Below are 16079 nucleotides of genomic sequence, written 5' to 3'. Positions count from 1 at the left end.
AGCGATGAAGAGAGGAAATGAAAGAAGGAAAGATAAGAGAGAGAGAGAGAGAGAGAGAGAGAGAGAGAGAGAAAATGGAAATGGTAGAAGAGAAAGATGAGAAGAAACGAGAGAAAGGAGGAGAAAAACAGGAGGAAGAAAATGGAGAAACAAACAAAAAAAAGAAAGAAGATCAAAGTGGGAAAGAGGATAAGGAGGAAATGAAAACAATTACGGAAAGAAAAGAAAGACAGTGAAAAGAAACAAGAGAAAAATAAGGAGAGATGGAAACAGGAAATTAAAAAAAAACAAAGAAAATAAGGAAGAAAATCACTAGGAGAGAAGATGACAAGGAGAAGGAGAGAGAAAGGAAGGCGTGTGAGGAAGAGGGAGGGACGCGGAGAGAGGGAGAGATAAATGGAGAGATAAACGTGAACGGACTAGTGAGAGAAGGAGGGAGAGAAGAGACGGCGGGAGAGGGGGGGGGAGGTTGCAGGATAGGGCACAACTCTCACCCAATTTCTTTTTTGTTCCATTCTTGTTACCTGATTTTTAGTTCTTACACTGAATCGCCATTAGTCACAGACTCTCTCTCTCTCTCTCTCTCTCTCTCTCTCTCTCTCTCTCTCTCTCTCTCTCTCTCTCTCCTTTCCATTATTCACAAATACATTAACGAGGGAGAGTGTTGTAAAGAATGGGAATGGGGAGGTAAAGATTGGGAAGGGAAGGAAAGAACGAAGGGAGGGGAAGGGAGAGGGGACAGGAAAGGGAGAAAAAAAAGGAGAGAGAGGGCAGGATGACAGCAGGAAAGGTTGTTAGGTCAAAAGGGGAGAGGAGCAGATGGGAGCGGAGGTGTGTGGAGTGAAAGGGAGGGGAAGTGGAGGAGGATGTAGGCTTGGAAAGGGCAAGAGACGGGGATAAAAAGGGAGGAAGGAGAGGTGGGGAGGGAATGAGAGGAAAGGGAGGGAGTGAAGAGGATGGTATGTAATGGGAGAGAAGGGAAGGAAGGAAGGAAGGAAGGAAGGGAGAAAGAAGGGTATGTGATGGGAGAGAAGGGAAGGAAGGAAGGAAGGAAGGAAGGAAGGAGAGACAGCTGGTTAAGAGACTCATTAGAAGCACCTGAGGCCTGCCACTCACAAGCACCAAGGCCTACTGACGTGGTGGGCTTTGGGTGAGGGATGAGGGAGGGCCGTGGGACTTACAGATGAGGGGAGAGAAAGAGGAGAGGCATTGACGAAGGACGGTGAGGTATTGACAATGGAGAGATGAGGTACAGACGAAGGAGAAGGGAAATACGAGCGAATGAAGGGAAGGCAATGATGACCGAAGAGACAAAAGGAGGAAGTTACAGAAGGGCAGTGATGTTTTTTTAAGATGTGAAGTAAACGAGAAAATATCAGGCAGGATTTATTTTTTTCCCTCTTAAAATATCAGGCAGGATTTATTTTTTCCCTCTTAAAATATCAGGCAGGATTTATTTTTTCCCTCTTAAAATATCAGGCAGGATTTATTTTTTTCCCTCTTAAAATATCAGGCAGGATTTATTTTTTTCCCTCTTAAAATATCAGGCAGGATTTATTTTTTTCCCTCTTAAAATATCAGGCAGGATTTATTTTTTTCCCTCTTAAAATATCAGGCAGGATTTATTTTTTCCCTCTTAAAATATCAGGCAAGATTTATTTATTTCCCTCTAAAATTTCCACTCTCTTCATATTGGCTTGTTTACTCTACGGAGGGGAAAACGAACATCCTAGAACGTGACAGGGGAGGATGAAAATGACATAGTAAACGTTGCCTTGTTCGGTATCATGTCGCAACAAAACACACGATTACTTTTTAAACGTCTCCATCCAAAGGCCTAAGAAATGGCTGCCTTGTTCAACCTTAAGGATAGAGAATGAAGTTAACTTGAACCATAAATCTTGAAGCGCTTGAGACCTGACCATATCATCCTCCCCTAAAAATGCGTAATACTGTACCGCAGAAGGGGAGGGGAGGGAGGGGGAGGAAAGTGGGGGGAGGGAAGGAGAGAGGAAGGGAGGGAGGGGGAGGAAAGGGAAGGGAAAGAGAGGTTAGGGGAGGGGATGGAAGGAGAGAGGAGGGGAGGGAGGGGGAGGAAAGGGAAGGGAAAGAGAGGTTAGGGGAGGGTAGGGAAGGAGAGAGGAGGGAGGGAGGAAGGGAGACGATGAAAATCTTACTGAGGCCGAGATCAGGAGGTTCAGGGTTCGATGAGATGAAAATTAGGAGAGAGGGAAGGAAAGAGGTTAGGGGAGGGGTAGGAAGGAGAGAGAGAGGAGGGAGGGGGGAGAAAAGGAAGAGGAAAAGAGGGAGTTGAGGGGGAAGGAGAGATGAATAGCCTTGGACCCTTCATCTCCCATAACGACACGAGCATAAACACAACGCGAGAGATGAAGATCTATAGCGCCACACGGGCCAAGGAGAGGATGGGTCCATATTCTTAAGTTCGGGGCCCACACATCCCCATAAGAGAAGGTTTTCGTAGAGGTTGTTGTGGGTATTTCCACGGGTAGTTTCGTGACCCTAGTGGTGGTCTGACAAAGCTTCTGTAACTTGAACGTGGAAAAACAACTCATAACAACCCGACTGTCTTGTTTTTGCGCTTTGAAACTAGTTGATGTGAGAGCCGGAGAGTATAATACTGACCTTAACTGCAGAGAAGAATGAGTCTTAGTTATGGAGGGAAAGGAAGGACAGAGGAGTGAAGAGGGAAGGGGAGACGTAGGGGAGAATGTACAGGGAAAGAGTGGGTATTTCCATGGGTAGTTTTATGAGCCTAGTGACAGTTTGACGAGGCTCTGAACCGGAAAGGGACGGTATTTCCATGGGTAGTTTTATGAGCTTAGTAACAGTTTGACGAGGCTTCTGAACCGGAAAGAGTGGGTATTTCCATGGGTAGTTTTATGAGCCTAGTGACAGTTTGACGAGGCTCTGAACCGGAAAGAGTGGGTATTTCCATGGGTAGTTTTATGAGCCTAGTGACAGTTTGACGAGGCTTCTGAACCGGAAAGAGTGGGTATTTCGATGGGTAGTTTTATGAGCCTAGTAACAGTTTGACGAGGCTTCTGAACCGGAAAGAGTGGGTATTTCCATGGGTAGTTTGATGAGCCTAATGACAGTTTGACGAGGCTCTGAACCGGAAAGAGTGGGTATTTCCATGGGTAGTTTGATGAGCCTAGTGACAGTTTGACGAGGCTCTGAACCGGAAAGGGACGGTATTTCCATGGGTAGTTTCATGAGCCTAGTGATAGTTTGACGAGGCTCTGAACCAGGAACGTGAAAGCACTCGTGAGAAACAGACTAATCGCCTCTGTGACATCAGGTAATTTGTTGTCTGAGAATGCCCTATAAGAAGACCAAGCGACATTTTGCAGACTCATGCCCTTACGTTCTTGATTACACAAATATAACCCGTCTACAAGAGACAGCTTCAGCGCCACACACATTTTTTCTTACAACAAAGGAGACAGCTCAAGGACACACAAAAAAAGGAAACAATAATAAAAAAAAGCCCGCTACTCGCTTCTCCTAAAAAGAATCCAAAGAGGTGGCCGAAAGAGGGGTCAATTTCGGGAGGAGATAGCTTAACCCCTTCAGTGGGGATTTCCTACAAGAAGACATCACCAAGCTACAGGAATGGAACAAAAAGTGGCTGCTACAATTCAAGGAAGAAAAATGTAAGGTCATGCGCATTAGTAGGGGATATAAAGCATACCAAAAACATATGAGAAACACTCCACTATCCACCACAGAGAGAGAGAAGGACCTGGGACTATATGTTACCAGGCTACCAGTGTAAGCCAAATCCGTGCCAATCGCAGCGGACGGGTTAAGGATGCATGGTGATAGACTAAATAGATCTGCCTTGTGTGATTGGGGTATGATAACCGCCTCTTGCAAACTCCTTATGTTCTTAACTGTTCTAAAGTAACCCGGCCATGCGAGGAAGACGGGAGAAGGTTACCGATGAGGAAGCGTGAAGAAGAAGGGAAAGAAAAGATAAACAAGAGTCATTGCTGTTGGTGAATGCAAGAAAATTACTTAGACTTTCATTATAATTTTATCCGTTTCTCTTTTCTTTGTCCGACTCGTGTATCACTTATTTTCACGCCACACGGTATATCGTTATTACTGAGATCCATGAAAGGATATCAAGGGAAAATTAAAAACTGATGTAGAAAGGAAGTTGGAAAGTTTCGTTTAGTCGGCGCAACATCTGTGGTCATTTGCCGGGCTCTCTCGATTGTGAGCCGAGTGTGCTAACCACTGCACCACGAAGCAACAACAGCACCACCACCAACAACAACAACAAAATAAAAGCGTACAATCGAGCGGTCTTTAAGCACAATCCCAGTGGTAGAGTACAGAACGGCAATCTTCGGCCATCACAATTACCCCGATACTGACCCAGCAGGCTGATTGGCGGTCTCGGTGTTACGGGCATTTACGAAGAGTGGACGGCGGTGAACGCTGGAAATTGCGATGTATTTTTTTATCTTCTATTTTTTATTTCTTATTTTTTAGTTTTTTTATTTCTATGTATTTTACTTTATTTTATTTTTCATTTCTTTTCTTTTCTTATATATATTTTTGTTTTTATTTATCTTTTTTTTTTGTGTGTGTGAGAGAGAGAGAGAGAGAGAGAGAGTAATTAAAGGAAACGGTAAATAAAACAAAGCAATTGGAACGCAAGTCAACAACAACAACAACAACAACAACAACAACAAGCATCAAGAACAAGAATAACAAAAATAAACAAGAAAACAACTGCAGCAACAACAACAACAACAACAAAAGTAAACAAGGTAAAATCAAACATTAGTAGTTTTCCTTTACAATTACGTGTAAACAATTAAAACTAATATTTTTTGAAATCTTTTAGAGAGGCACCAAATTCTCTCTACAAAGTTCGATTCCTGTAATCTATTAGCAAGCTTTTAATTCCTCTAATCTGAAGGTTGGCAATGTATGATAATCTTGCTTTTAATATTATGTGGCTGAAAACAAGACCATTCGTTCGCTGTACCGGGAGGAGAAAGGTGAACATTAGTACATTATGGAAGTCTTCTTGTACCGATCTGGGTTGTTATTCCTCATCTTCTTCTCTTCCTTCACGTCTTTGCTTCCTCCTCCAACTCTCCACCTCTCGGCTTTCTTTCCTCCTCTTTTCCTTCACGACATTTCTTCCTTCTCTTTCCCAGCATTCCTCCTCCTGTTCCCCCTCACGTCTCTCCTTCCTCTTCCTCTCCTCCACATGGGTTTCCTTCCTCTTCTTTCTCTCCTCCTCACGGCTTTCCTCCTTCCTTTCTTTCTCCCTTCCATCCTTCCATCTTTTCTTCCTCCCTCCTTCTCTTCTTTCCTCCTCCTCTTTGCTGGCTTTCCTAACTCGACTACTCAGCCCACGAGGACCTGTCAGGCGTTGATCGTTGGACATCCCGGCTCTGTGACCTTTCCGGAGGTGTGAACGTATCCGGGCTTGTTCTCCTGACCCGACGGCATATTACTGCAAGACCGTAATGGAGAGGTAGACATGAATCACACGGATGTAGAAGGGAGAGGGAGGGAAGGACAGAATACAAAGGGAAGGGATGTAGAGAGATGAAGGAAGGAAGGAGGGAGTGTATGAAGGAATGAGAAGGTTAATAAACTAAGGGAAAACAAAGAAAACGCGGATGTAGAAGGGAGAAACATTTTGAAACATTTTATTATACTTGCAATTTGTATATACATTGTTTGATATGTTTGAAGGAAGATGGAAGGAAGGTACGCAGGGATGAGAAGGGAGAAAACGGGAAAAAAAGAGAACAAGGATGTATGTATAAGAAATAAGGAAGAGTTTGGAGGGATGAGAATGAGATGGTTAACAAAGGGAAAACAAAGTGAACAGGGATATAGAAGGTACAGAGAAGAACGTAAGGGACGGAGGGATGGAATGGTTATTAAACAAAGGAAAAACAAAGGACAAAATGAAAGGTTGAGAGAATAGAAAATAGATTAAAAAAGGGCCAGAAAACAATGAAGGAAGAGAGGATACAGAAACAAAAGTATGATGAAACAGGGAAGATAGAAAATAAAAGGAGGTTAAGAGATAAACGAGGAAAGTAAAGATAAGATGATAAGGAGGAAGACGAGGGATAACTAGGAGAAGGAAATCAAAAGGGTAAATGAGAGAACTAATGAAACTAATTAAAAGAAAAGAGCAAAAGGCAGAAAGGATCGAAGGAAAGAGAAGGAAAACACAATAAAGAATCGCCAGGAAAAAAAATCCGCCATTTCTTTCCCTTCGTTGTGAGTCGCAAAGATTATGTCGACACAAGATTTGTCGTCATTTTCGCGAAAGTGAAAAAAATGTGAAAGAGGAAAGAAAGGAAGAGGTAGAGGAGGAGGAGGAGGAGGAGGAGGAGGAGGAGGAGGACAAAAATTAGATGATAATGAAAAAAATGGAAAAAAAATACAGAGGAAGAAGGAGGATAAGAAGAAGAAGGAAAAGACGAAGAAGGAAAAGAAGAAGAAGAAAAAGAAGACGAAAAAGAAAAAGAAGAAAAAGAAGAAAAGAAAAAGAAGAAAGAAAGAGAAAAAGAAGAAGAAGATAGAAAAAGAAGAAAAAAAGAAAAAGGCAAGAATTGGAAAAGTTAACGAAACATGACGATAAGAAAACAAATCACAATCACCAACTAAAAAAAAAGTTCAAAAAAAGAAAAAAAAAGAAAACAATCTGACAGAGAGAGGGAAACGAAGCGAACCCGGACTCACGCTGAAAAAAAAAAAAAAAAAACAGGAAGCGTGTTTCATTTTTTTTTTTTATCTTTTCCGTTTAATTCTGTTCGTGCCGCTGGCTGTCCTTGCTCGCTTGTTTGTTTGTTTGTTTGTTTGTTAGTGTGTTTGTGCGTTTCATTGTTTCTCCGTCCGAGTGTTTGGTTTTCAGCGTGTATTGTGTGTGCCAGAGTGTGTGTGTGTGTGTGTGTGTGTCTGCTGTTAGCTCCACTCCACCGGGATTCGAACACGGGACCTCTCCATTGTCAGTCGAGCACGGTAACCACTGCACAACGAAGCGTAAGCGATTTCTCTCAATCTACCTACCTCTCTATAAACTTGTCTATCTATCTGGCTATCTATCTATCTCTACCTGACTGCCTGTTTATATATCTATCTATCTATCTCTACCTGACTGCCTATTTATATCTATCTATCTATCCATCTATTTCTCCCCCACGATGTACACACAACGGGGACGATGTACAGAGTTGAAGCTCCAGGCGGTTGGCTTGTTCGTGGGTTGACTGTGTGTGTGTGTGTGTGGGGTGGAGGGGGAGTGTGGGAGTGTGTGTGTGGGGGGTGGAGGTGGGGGAGGAGGGGAGTGCGTGTGTGTGTGTGTGTGTGGTGGGGAGGAGGGGAGTGCGTGTGTGTGTGGGGGGGGTGGGGGGGGACTGTGTGTGTGTGTGTGTGTGTGTGTGTGTGTGTGTGTGTGTGTGTGTCAACTTAGGCTTCCCCTCCACATAGATCATACGATACACGACCATTACTACAACCACTACAACCATAACCACTACTGCTTCTAATATTAATACTCTTATGCTAAAATAAACAACCAATACTACTGCTGCACGTTCTATGTATAATGCAACACCAGGAGAAGGAGGAGGAGGAGGAAGAGGAGGAGGTGAGTGGGAGTTTCAAAGTTTGTAACCTCGTTCAAACTTCCTTCAATACAGTGATTTGTTTTCTCGGGGCAGGAGCAGCGGTAGGTGTGTGTGTGTGTGTGTGTGTGTGTGTGTGTGTGTGTGTGTGTGTGTGTGTGTGTGTTTTCTCATGTTTACTCTCCCTTTTACTTATTTTTCGTTTTTTTTATGTTTAAGGCATCTTCCATTCTATTCCTTTCCCTTCCCTTCCCTTCAGTTTCCTTTCCTTTCCTTTCCTTTCCTTTCCTTTCCCTTCCCTTCCCTTCCCTTCCCTTCCCTTCAGTTTCCTTTCCTTTCCTTTCCCCTTTCCTTTCTTTTGCTTTCATTATATTTTATCTAATTTTCTCTTCTTTTCTCCTTTTCTTTTCACGATAGAAAGTCACACCACTCCTTCACAAACCAAAAGTGAAAAAAAAAAAAAAGAACATCGACACAAAATCCGCTTCGCCTCCGTCAGCAGACCACCGCGGCGTATATTTTCTTCTCTCCTTCAGACGAAAAAGTGGCCGCGAATTCTCACACAAAGGATATGTTACGAAGCCGACCTGATATATACTGACCTCCACACACAAGCCTACTCTCTCTCTCTCTCTCTCTCTCTCTCTCTCTCTCTCTCTCTCTCTCTCTCTCTCTCTCTCTCTCTCTCTCTCTCTCTCTTACCTTATAACCTCGTTCTACATTAATTGCTACATAACCAGTACTTGAGAAATTAATATTAACTCCATTTTTCAGTACAAAGACTTAACGAGGACAAATCATTGACGTATTCTTCATCCTACGCATTATCAGGCTGCCAATCTTCCTCTCTTGCGACACTTCATCAATATTTTTCCTGGCGTGAAGTTGAGTCGGGCAAGAACAGTGGACAACCTCTCAACGTTCGATGCGGCAAAAGCTCCCTAACATGTTTTCTCCATTACACTGCTCATTTTTTAAGTCTTCTGCAGGTCACTCAACGACCCGCGATTTTCCATTTATAATTCGCTTTCGCAACTGTACTATTTTCATCTACACAACGAGTATCCCGGATTATCAGGAGGCCGAATGAATGGAGATTTATATTGGATTGAAAATGATTGTATCCGTTCACTTTATTTTATCAAGAATATATCTTACCTAACTTGGCCACTTACAGACCCCCCTTCTGTTGCTGTCTAAATTAGGTCAATATACTTAAAGTCCGTTTTAGGTATGTGTGAAGATGGTATAAGGGATGAAGAGGGGAGGAGAGGGAGGGGAAGGCAGGAGAAGAGAAAGGAAAAAAACAGGAAGTGAAGAGGAAAGGGAGAAGGGACTGGAAGGGAAGAAAGGGAAATGTTAGAGGGGGAGGTAAGGGAAGGGAAGAGTTAGGAAGAGAAGGGGGGTTAAATTAAGAAGGACGAGAGGTTTAGGAGGAGAAGAGAAAGGAAAAAAAACAGGAAGGGGAGAGGAAAGGAAGAAGGGATTGGAAGGGAAGAAAGGGAAATGTTAGAGAGGGAAGATAAGGGAAAGGAAGAGTTAGAAAGAAGAGGTGGGTTGTATTAAGAAGAGCGAGAGGTTCAGGAAGAGAGAAAGAGAGACAGTGACAGACAGAGAGAAAGCGAGCGAGCGAGTCAATCACCCAGTCAGTCAGTTAGCCGCTCAAACACCGCTTTTAGCACCACCTCGCGGGGTTATTAGCCAAACAGTGAAGTGCCTGAACGCTGTATACCATCTGAGCGCCCTAACTTTTCACTCTCCTTGATTTAACTTCCCAAAATATGGTTGCCGTAGAGTATTGTTCGCCGATATGAGTGGAGGAATTCGAGTTCATGGGATATTGAGTGAGGTTATATTTATTGCTTGGTTAGTTGGTTCGTGTGTGTGTGAGTGTGTGTGTTTGCTTATGAATTTTGTTTCCATCGACGCCTCTGTAAATATTTATGATTCATGGTTTGTTGGGTGGAGGCTGATTTTACGCTTCCTGTACGGTGGAAAATTTATACGCACACACACACACACACACACACACACACAAGCAAACACATTCAAACACATATACTAAAAAGAAAGAGACACAAATAAATAAATCAACACTAACAGACTCACTAAAAGACATGCAAACTTAAAACACAAACAAACATAGATAAATAAACACACACACACACACACACACACACACACACACACACACACAGTCTCCCCCTCTGTCCCCCTCCCCCCCACCACACACACCAACCAATCAAGAAGCAATGTCAGACCTCTGCGGTTCTCATTTTTCTTCTGGTTTCCCGCGACAAACTTATATTTCGCCGCGCTGGGAGCATCACGCCACTTCGGGAACTCAATTAGATTACAGTTCGCGCAACCCTCCCTTCGTCTCCCTCGCCTTTTTCACCTCGGGGCGTCACACGGGGGACACTTCACCTGGGGCATTATTCTCAGACCCATCCACCTCCCACATCACCTATTTCCAAAGGCTGAAAAGGAGAGTAATCGGGCTTTCATGAGGGTCTTTTCATATTCATGGTACAGAAGACAGGTCACACTACCGCCAGGGTTATTAAACTGCCCCTGGAGATGCCCAAAACGCCTAAGAAAGCCTTGTGAAATATGTTCCTTTAGGTTCATGGTACAGAAGAAGGGTCACACTACCGCCAGGGTCATTAAACTACCCGTGGAGATGCCCAAAACGCCTAAGAAAGCCTTGTGAAATATGTTCCTTTAGGTTCATGGTACAGAAGAAGGGTCACACTACCGCCAGGGTCATTAAACTACCCCTGGAGATGCCCAAAACGCCTAAGAAAGCCTTGTGAAATATGTGTACTTGGGCGGAGAAAGGTTTGAGAATACAGCCCGTGGTCTTTCTTTGCTCGCTCCGTCGTTTAATTATGAACACGCACGATAAAAATGAAAAAAAAAACTGAGTATACGTAACATCGAGATAAATAAATACATACTAAATGAATCCTGAACTCACTTAATTACACTCGACTCACCTTTTATCTCGTTCCTTTCATTTACGTAAACACACACAAAAAAAATAACGAAAAAAAAAAGAATATACGTCATATCAAAATAAATAAATGCCTACTTAATGAATACCTGAATCCAATTAACTACGCTAGACTCACCTTTTATTTCGTTCCTTTAATTTACGTACACAAAAAAATAATAACATGAAGTATAGAAAGCTAGAACAAAAAACTAAATATACCTCACATCAAAATAAATACATACCCACAAATAAATACTTGAACCCAATTAACTACACTCGACTCGTCTATTTTATCGCCTTCCTTTGTTTACGTACACACAGAGATAAAAAATAAATGTATATGTATGAAACCAGCTGACTAACTAAAATGAAAATAAAGCCTTACAACAAAATCTTCAACTTACCTTTTTCTTCCTCTTTCTCCTTCTATCTCTCTCTCTCTCGTGTTGTTGTTGTTGTTGTTGTTGGTGGTGGTGGTGCTTGCAGAAGGGTTGGTCATATTATGGTCTCAGGAGGGGAGAGGGGAGGGTCCTAACACACAGCGACACACACTTATCTCTTGTTAGCGTCTGTGGGAGGAGAATTGGTTATAAATATAGATGTGTGTGTGTGTGTGTGTGTGTGTGTGTGTGTGTGTGTGTGTGTGTGTGTGTGTGTGTGTGTGTGTGTGTGTTGGTGGTTCTGTATGTATGAATATCTTTTAAGACATGAACAAATAAAAGGAAATTCAATTAGCACCGTAAAAACACATAGCAATACAGAATATACGCATTAATAAAGAGCAAGTTAGTGGAAAAATAACAAAACTGGCTCTTCACGTTAAAATTTTGAGCCTTAAATAATAATGAAAACAAAAAAAAATGAGGAGATCAAGTTTTAGACAGATTACATGTTTATAAGTGATGGAAATAATGATAACGAAAATGCTAATAATAATAATAATAATAATAATAATAATAATAATAATAATAATAATAATAATAATAATAATAATAATAATAATAATAATAATAATAATAATAATAATGGTGGTTGTTAGCAAGAAAACAGGTCGTAGAATGAACCTTTAGAGAATATTATAAAACATTCTCTCTCTCTCTCTCTCTCTCTCTCTCTCTCTCTCTCTCTCTCTCTCTCTCTCTCTCTCTCTCTCTCTCTCTCTCTCTCTCTCTGTGTGTGTAAGGCGATGTCTTTTCTATTATTAGCATCATCTTCACTCAGCGCTGCCCACGTACCCTAGGCAATCTTTCCTTTGGTTGTTAATTAAATTAGTATGCTGCTGTGAAGGAACAAAAAATAATAATATAAATTGAATTAATATGATGGGGGTTAAATGACGGCAAACACACCCACACCCACACCCACCAACACGGGACTCACCATAAATCGGGTTCCGGTGAGCTTGAGAATGACTGTCGAAACTTATGACAACTCTGACACTTTGCCGATGGAGGGAAGGACTCGGAAGGGAACACGAGGGTAAAAGGGGGAGGGGGGAGACGCCTTGACTCCCCACCTGTATCCTCAAACACTTTCAACTCTCACAACAAACACTTTCGAAGGCCAGACAGGAAAGCAGTCGGGTTCTCTTGAGTGCTTCTTTCAGGTTCACGGTCCTGATGCCTTGTCAAACTATCACTAGGCTCATAAAATTACCCATGGAGGTACACACAACATCTACGACAGCCTTATCAGATGTGGAAATGGGAGTGTGAACCTGGAAATGTGTGGGGAATATGGGTTTTACACAAGCTATGAACTATGGCGTTGAAGGGAAGGGCTGGAAAAGGGTACAGCAGGCTAATAGAAGGGAAAGTTGGAAAGTTTCGTTTAGTCGGCGCAACATCTGTGGTCATATGCCGGAGAGAGACAGAAGGGGAAGGAATTATAGGAGATGGAAATAGACCCCAAGAGACGGGACACAACCCCCGATTAATACCTGGTACCCATTCACTGCTGGGTGGACAGGGGCATAGGGTATCGGAAAAGCCGCCCAAATTTTTCCACTCCGCCCGGGAATCGAACCCGGGCTCTCTCGATTGTGAGCCGAGTGTGCTAACCACTGCACCACGAAGCCCCCTAATAGAAGAAGGGAGAAGGGGTAGTGAATTGAGGGCCTCGACTCCCCACTTCCCTTCAACACTCGCTCAACCTCTGCCAAGAACGGAAAGAAAAGAATGAACAAAGCGAGTCGTAAGGAGGCGTGTGAGCTTTGTCAGGAGCGTCCGTGATAAAAATAGATAAAAATGATAGCCTTCAACCTCTCCCCTTTGCCTCCCTCACATGCCAGCGCCAGAAGCCTTTGTCACACGGGAAAAAAAATGACAAGTGGGATTTTAATTACTGCTTCAGATATCTTTTTGTTAAGGAGTTTTTGTTGTATTTCTTTTTTGGGGGGAGGGAGTTGGTGAGGGTGAAGACAAAGGGCTTGGTAAAGAAGGGAGGAAGAAAAAATGAGCCGTTGTTATTTTTTTTTCTCCTCTTCTGGATACGATTCGTCCTTCTTCGCCTCCTCCTCCTCCTCATCCACCTCCTCGTTTTTTTCCCTCCTCCTCCTCCTCCTCCTCCTCGTCCTTCTTTTTTCCTTTTCCTCCTTCTTCTCCTTCCTCAAGTCTTTCTATACCTCCTCCTCCTCCTCCTTCTTCTCCTCTCCTCCTCCTCCTCGTCCTTCTTTTTTTCCTTTTCCTCCTTCTTCTCCTTCCTCAAGTCTTTCTATACCTCCTCCTCCTTCTCCTTCTTCTCCTCTCCTCGTCCTCCTTCTTCTTCTCTTCCTCCTCCTCCTCCTCCTCCTCCTCCTCCTCCTCCTCCTCCTCCTCGTCCTTCTTCTTTTCCTTCTCCTCCTTCTTCTCCTTCCTCAAGTCTTTCTATACCTCCTCCTCCTCCTTCTTCTTCTCCTCTCCTCCTCCTCCTCCTCACAATCATCATCATCATCATCGTTTATTTAAGAAAGTTATCGATACGCTCCATAAATCTCCACATGACAAGTTTACTGTCAAAACACACACACACACACACACACACACACACACACACACACACACACACGGGCCTGACAAAACATTGGCTTCCATCATTTTAATTAACACCAATTTTTCTGACTCTCTATTTGTCTGTATGTCAGTCCGTCAGTGTCTATCCGTCCGTCTGCTCAGTTCGTCTGTATCTATCTGTCTGTTTCTTTCATGATAATAATAATGATAATAATAATAATAATAATAATAAGCAGTGATGTTGATGAACGTGAAATCAAGGGTTCAGGAAGAGTTTTCAAGAGTTCTGAGAAGAGAGACTGATATGCAAGGGAGATGTGGTGGTGGCGGCGGCAAAAAGGAATAAATGGCAAGGAAAGAGTTAAAGGAGAAAGGAGATAGAGAAGAAGAAAAGGAAAGAAGGAGGAGGAGGTCAGTGAAGGATACGGATGAAGGCATGAGATAAAACAGAAAAGGATGTGGCAGGTTTAGGGTATAGGAGAGAACAGCAAGAAAGAACTAATAAGAGGATAAGAAGCAAGGAAACAGTTAAATGAAAAAGGAGATAGAGAAGAAGAAAAGGAAAGAGGGAGGAGGTCAGTGAAGGATACGGATGAAGGCATGAGATAGATACAACAGAAAAGGATGTGGCATGTTTAGGGTATAGGAGCGGACAGCAAGAAAGAACTAATAAGAGGATAAGAAGCAAGGAAACAGTTTAAGGAGAAAGGAGATAGAGAAGAAGAAAAGGAAAGATGGAGGAGGTCAGTGAAGGATACGGATGAAGGCATGAGATAGATACAACAGAGAAGGAGGTGGCAGGTTTAGGGTATAGGAGAGAACAGGAAGAAAGAACGAAGAGAGGGAGAGGAGGAAGAAGGCGTTGGTTACAGACACTCCCTAACTCTTTTCACGCCTCACTTAGGCTTGGCATGGTTCATTGGGCGCTGCACCCACTACTGCCGCTATCACTGCTACAACGACAACAACAACAATAACAACTACAACAATAACAACTACTACCACTACTTCCGCTACCACTACTACTTCTATTACTACTTTTTTTTTTACATTAAAGGAGACAGCTCAAGGGCACACAAAAAGGAAACTCTAATAAAAAAAAGCCCGCTACTCGCTGCTCCTACAACGTCAATTACCACTACTACTACTACTACAACTATTACTACTACTACTACTACTACTACTACTCGTATCGCACCAATCGCCTCCTTAAAGTATCCTAACGCAATGGAACTATATCTTAGAAATCAACACTTATTTTGAATTTCTATGAATCTTGTGTGAGTCGTCCCTGTGTGATCCCCTCTCGCTGACTCTCCGTGCAGATGGTACCACGAAAAATAACTAAAAACTTGTATAGAATAAATATAGTCACACCCTAATATATGGTTTTCTTATGTATATTTTTATCTTATCATGTACACGCAACACTATAAAGTCAAGGGCATCAGCAGCACTAAGAAAAAAAAGTAAATAGAAGGAAATATAGATGAAAATTACCTGCTATTTACGTCAACAACTTCAGTTTAACGAATGCATCATTATATCGTATCAGTTTACCAAATAGAGTTGGACTATAATTTTAGAAAGAATCATCACCAATACACTTGAACTTTACTAACATTACTTAAATAGAAATCTCGTTAGTTACCTCAAATACCATCCTTACGTATATTAACCCAAGACCTTACTCAAGAACACACAGGTTGCCGAGTGTACAGAAAGCTTCTTGTGTCCCAGGTGGCGCAGGGCATGGGCGGAGGCGGCGGCGGCGGCGGTGGGCGGAGTCCCTTGGTGGCCATGGATGTGTCTAGCTACCTGGCGGGTGGACACACGAGGGACAGGGAGCAGGAACCCTACGCCCGACACGCCTTCAACAGCCTCGTGGCCAACTCCCTCGCGCCGAACAGAAGCATCCCAGACACGCGACATTCCAGGTGTGTTCGGGGGAGGTGTGTTGGGGGGGGTGAAGGGGGAAGGGGTTGACCTGTGTGTTTGTGTGTTGGGGGAGGGGAAGAAGTTGCTCATTGTGTGTGTGCGGGGGGGGGGAGGAAGGGGTTGTTCTGTGTGTTTGTGTGTGGGGGGAAGGGAAGAGGTTGTTCTTTGTGTGGGGGAGGGGAAGAGGCTGTTCTGTGTGTGTGTGTGTGTGTGTGTGTGTGTGTGTGTGTGTGTGTGTGTGTGTGTGTGTGTGTGTGTGTGTGTGTGTGTGTGTGTGTGTGTGTGTGTGTTTTGTACCTGCGCTTTGTAACCTGTTTTGCCAGTCTATGTTTTGTGTATCTAGCTGTCTGCTCTGTCTGTCTGTCTGGCCAGTTCCACAGTTCCCCATGATGGGTTAGTAAGCTCCCAAACCAATACCAGAGCCTTCGAAATTTCCTTGTATAGTGTCTGGTGTTTATATTTAAGTTCACAAATTTGATGAAACTATACAGGAAAAGTCTTGTGTATTTAGTGTAGCAT

At 43.0% G+C, this 16079-nt stretch overlaps 1 protein-coding gene and 1 long non-coding RNA gene across 2 annotated transcripts in view; one reads left to right on the top strand and one right to left on the bottom strand.

Annotated features, from left to right (window-relative positions):
• Positions 1-4697: 4697 nt before the first annotated feature.
• The window catches only part of LOC126987824 (uncharacterized), a 22600-nt gene continuing 11218 nt past the window's right edge, over positions 4698-16079 (bottom strand). Inside the window, exons 2-3 of the long non-coding RNA XR_007741233.1 lie at positions 11037-11201; positions 4698-5500 (exon numbers count right to left, since the gene is read on the bottom strand). This is a non-coding gene — a long non-coding RNA (uncharacterized LOC126987824). The remainder of the gene's footprint in view (positions 5501-11036; positions 11202-16079) is intronic.
• The window catches only part of LOC126987821 (polypeptide N-acetylgalactosaminyltransferase 14-like), a 23423-nt gene continuing 22685 nt past the window's right edge, over positions 15342-16079 (top strand). The window contains exon 1 of the mRNA XM_050845219.1: positions 15342-15559. Coding sequence (XP_050701176.1) covers positions 15375-15559 — 185 coding nt within the window. The 5' untranslated portion in view covers positions 15342-15374. The remainder of the gene's footprint in view (positions 15560-16079) is intronic.

Source organism: Eriocheir sinensis, chromosome 66 (assembly GCF_024679095.1).
Source record: "Eriocheir sinensis breed Jianghai 21 chromosome 66, ASM2467909v1, whole genome shotgun sequence".
Lineage (NCBI taxonomy): Eukaryota > Metazoa > Arthropoda > Malacostraca > Decapoda > Varunidae > Eriocheir > Eriocheir sinensis.
This window is presented reverse-complemented; position numbering and strand designations above follow the sequence as displayed.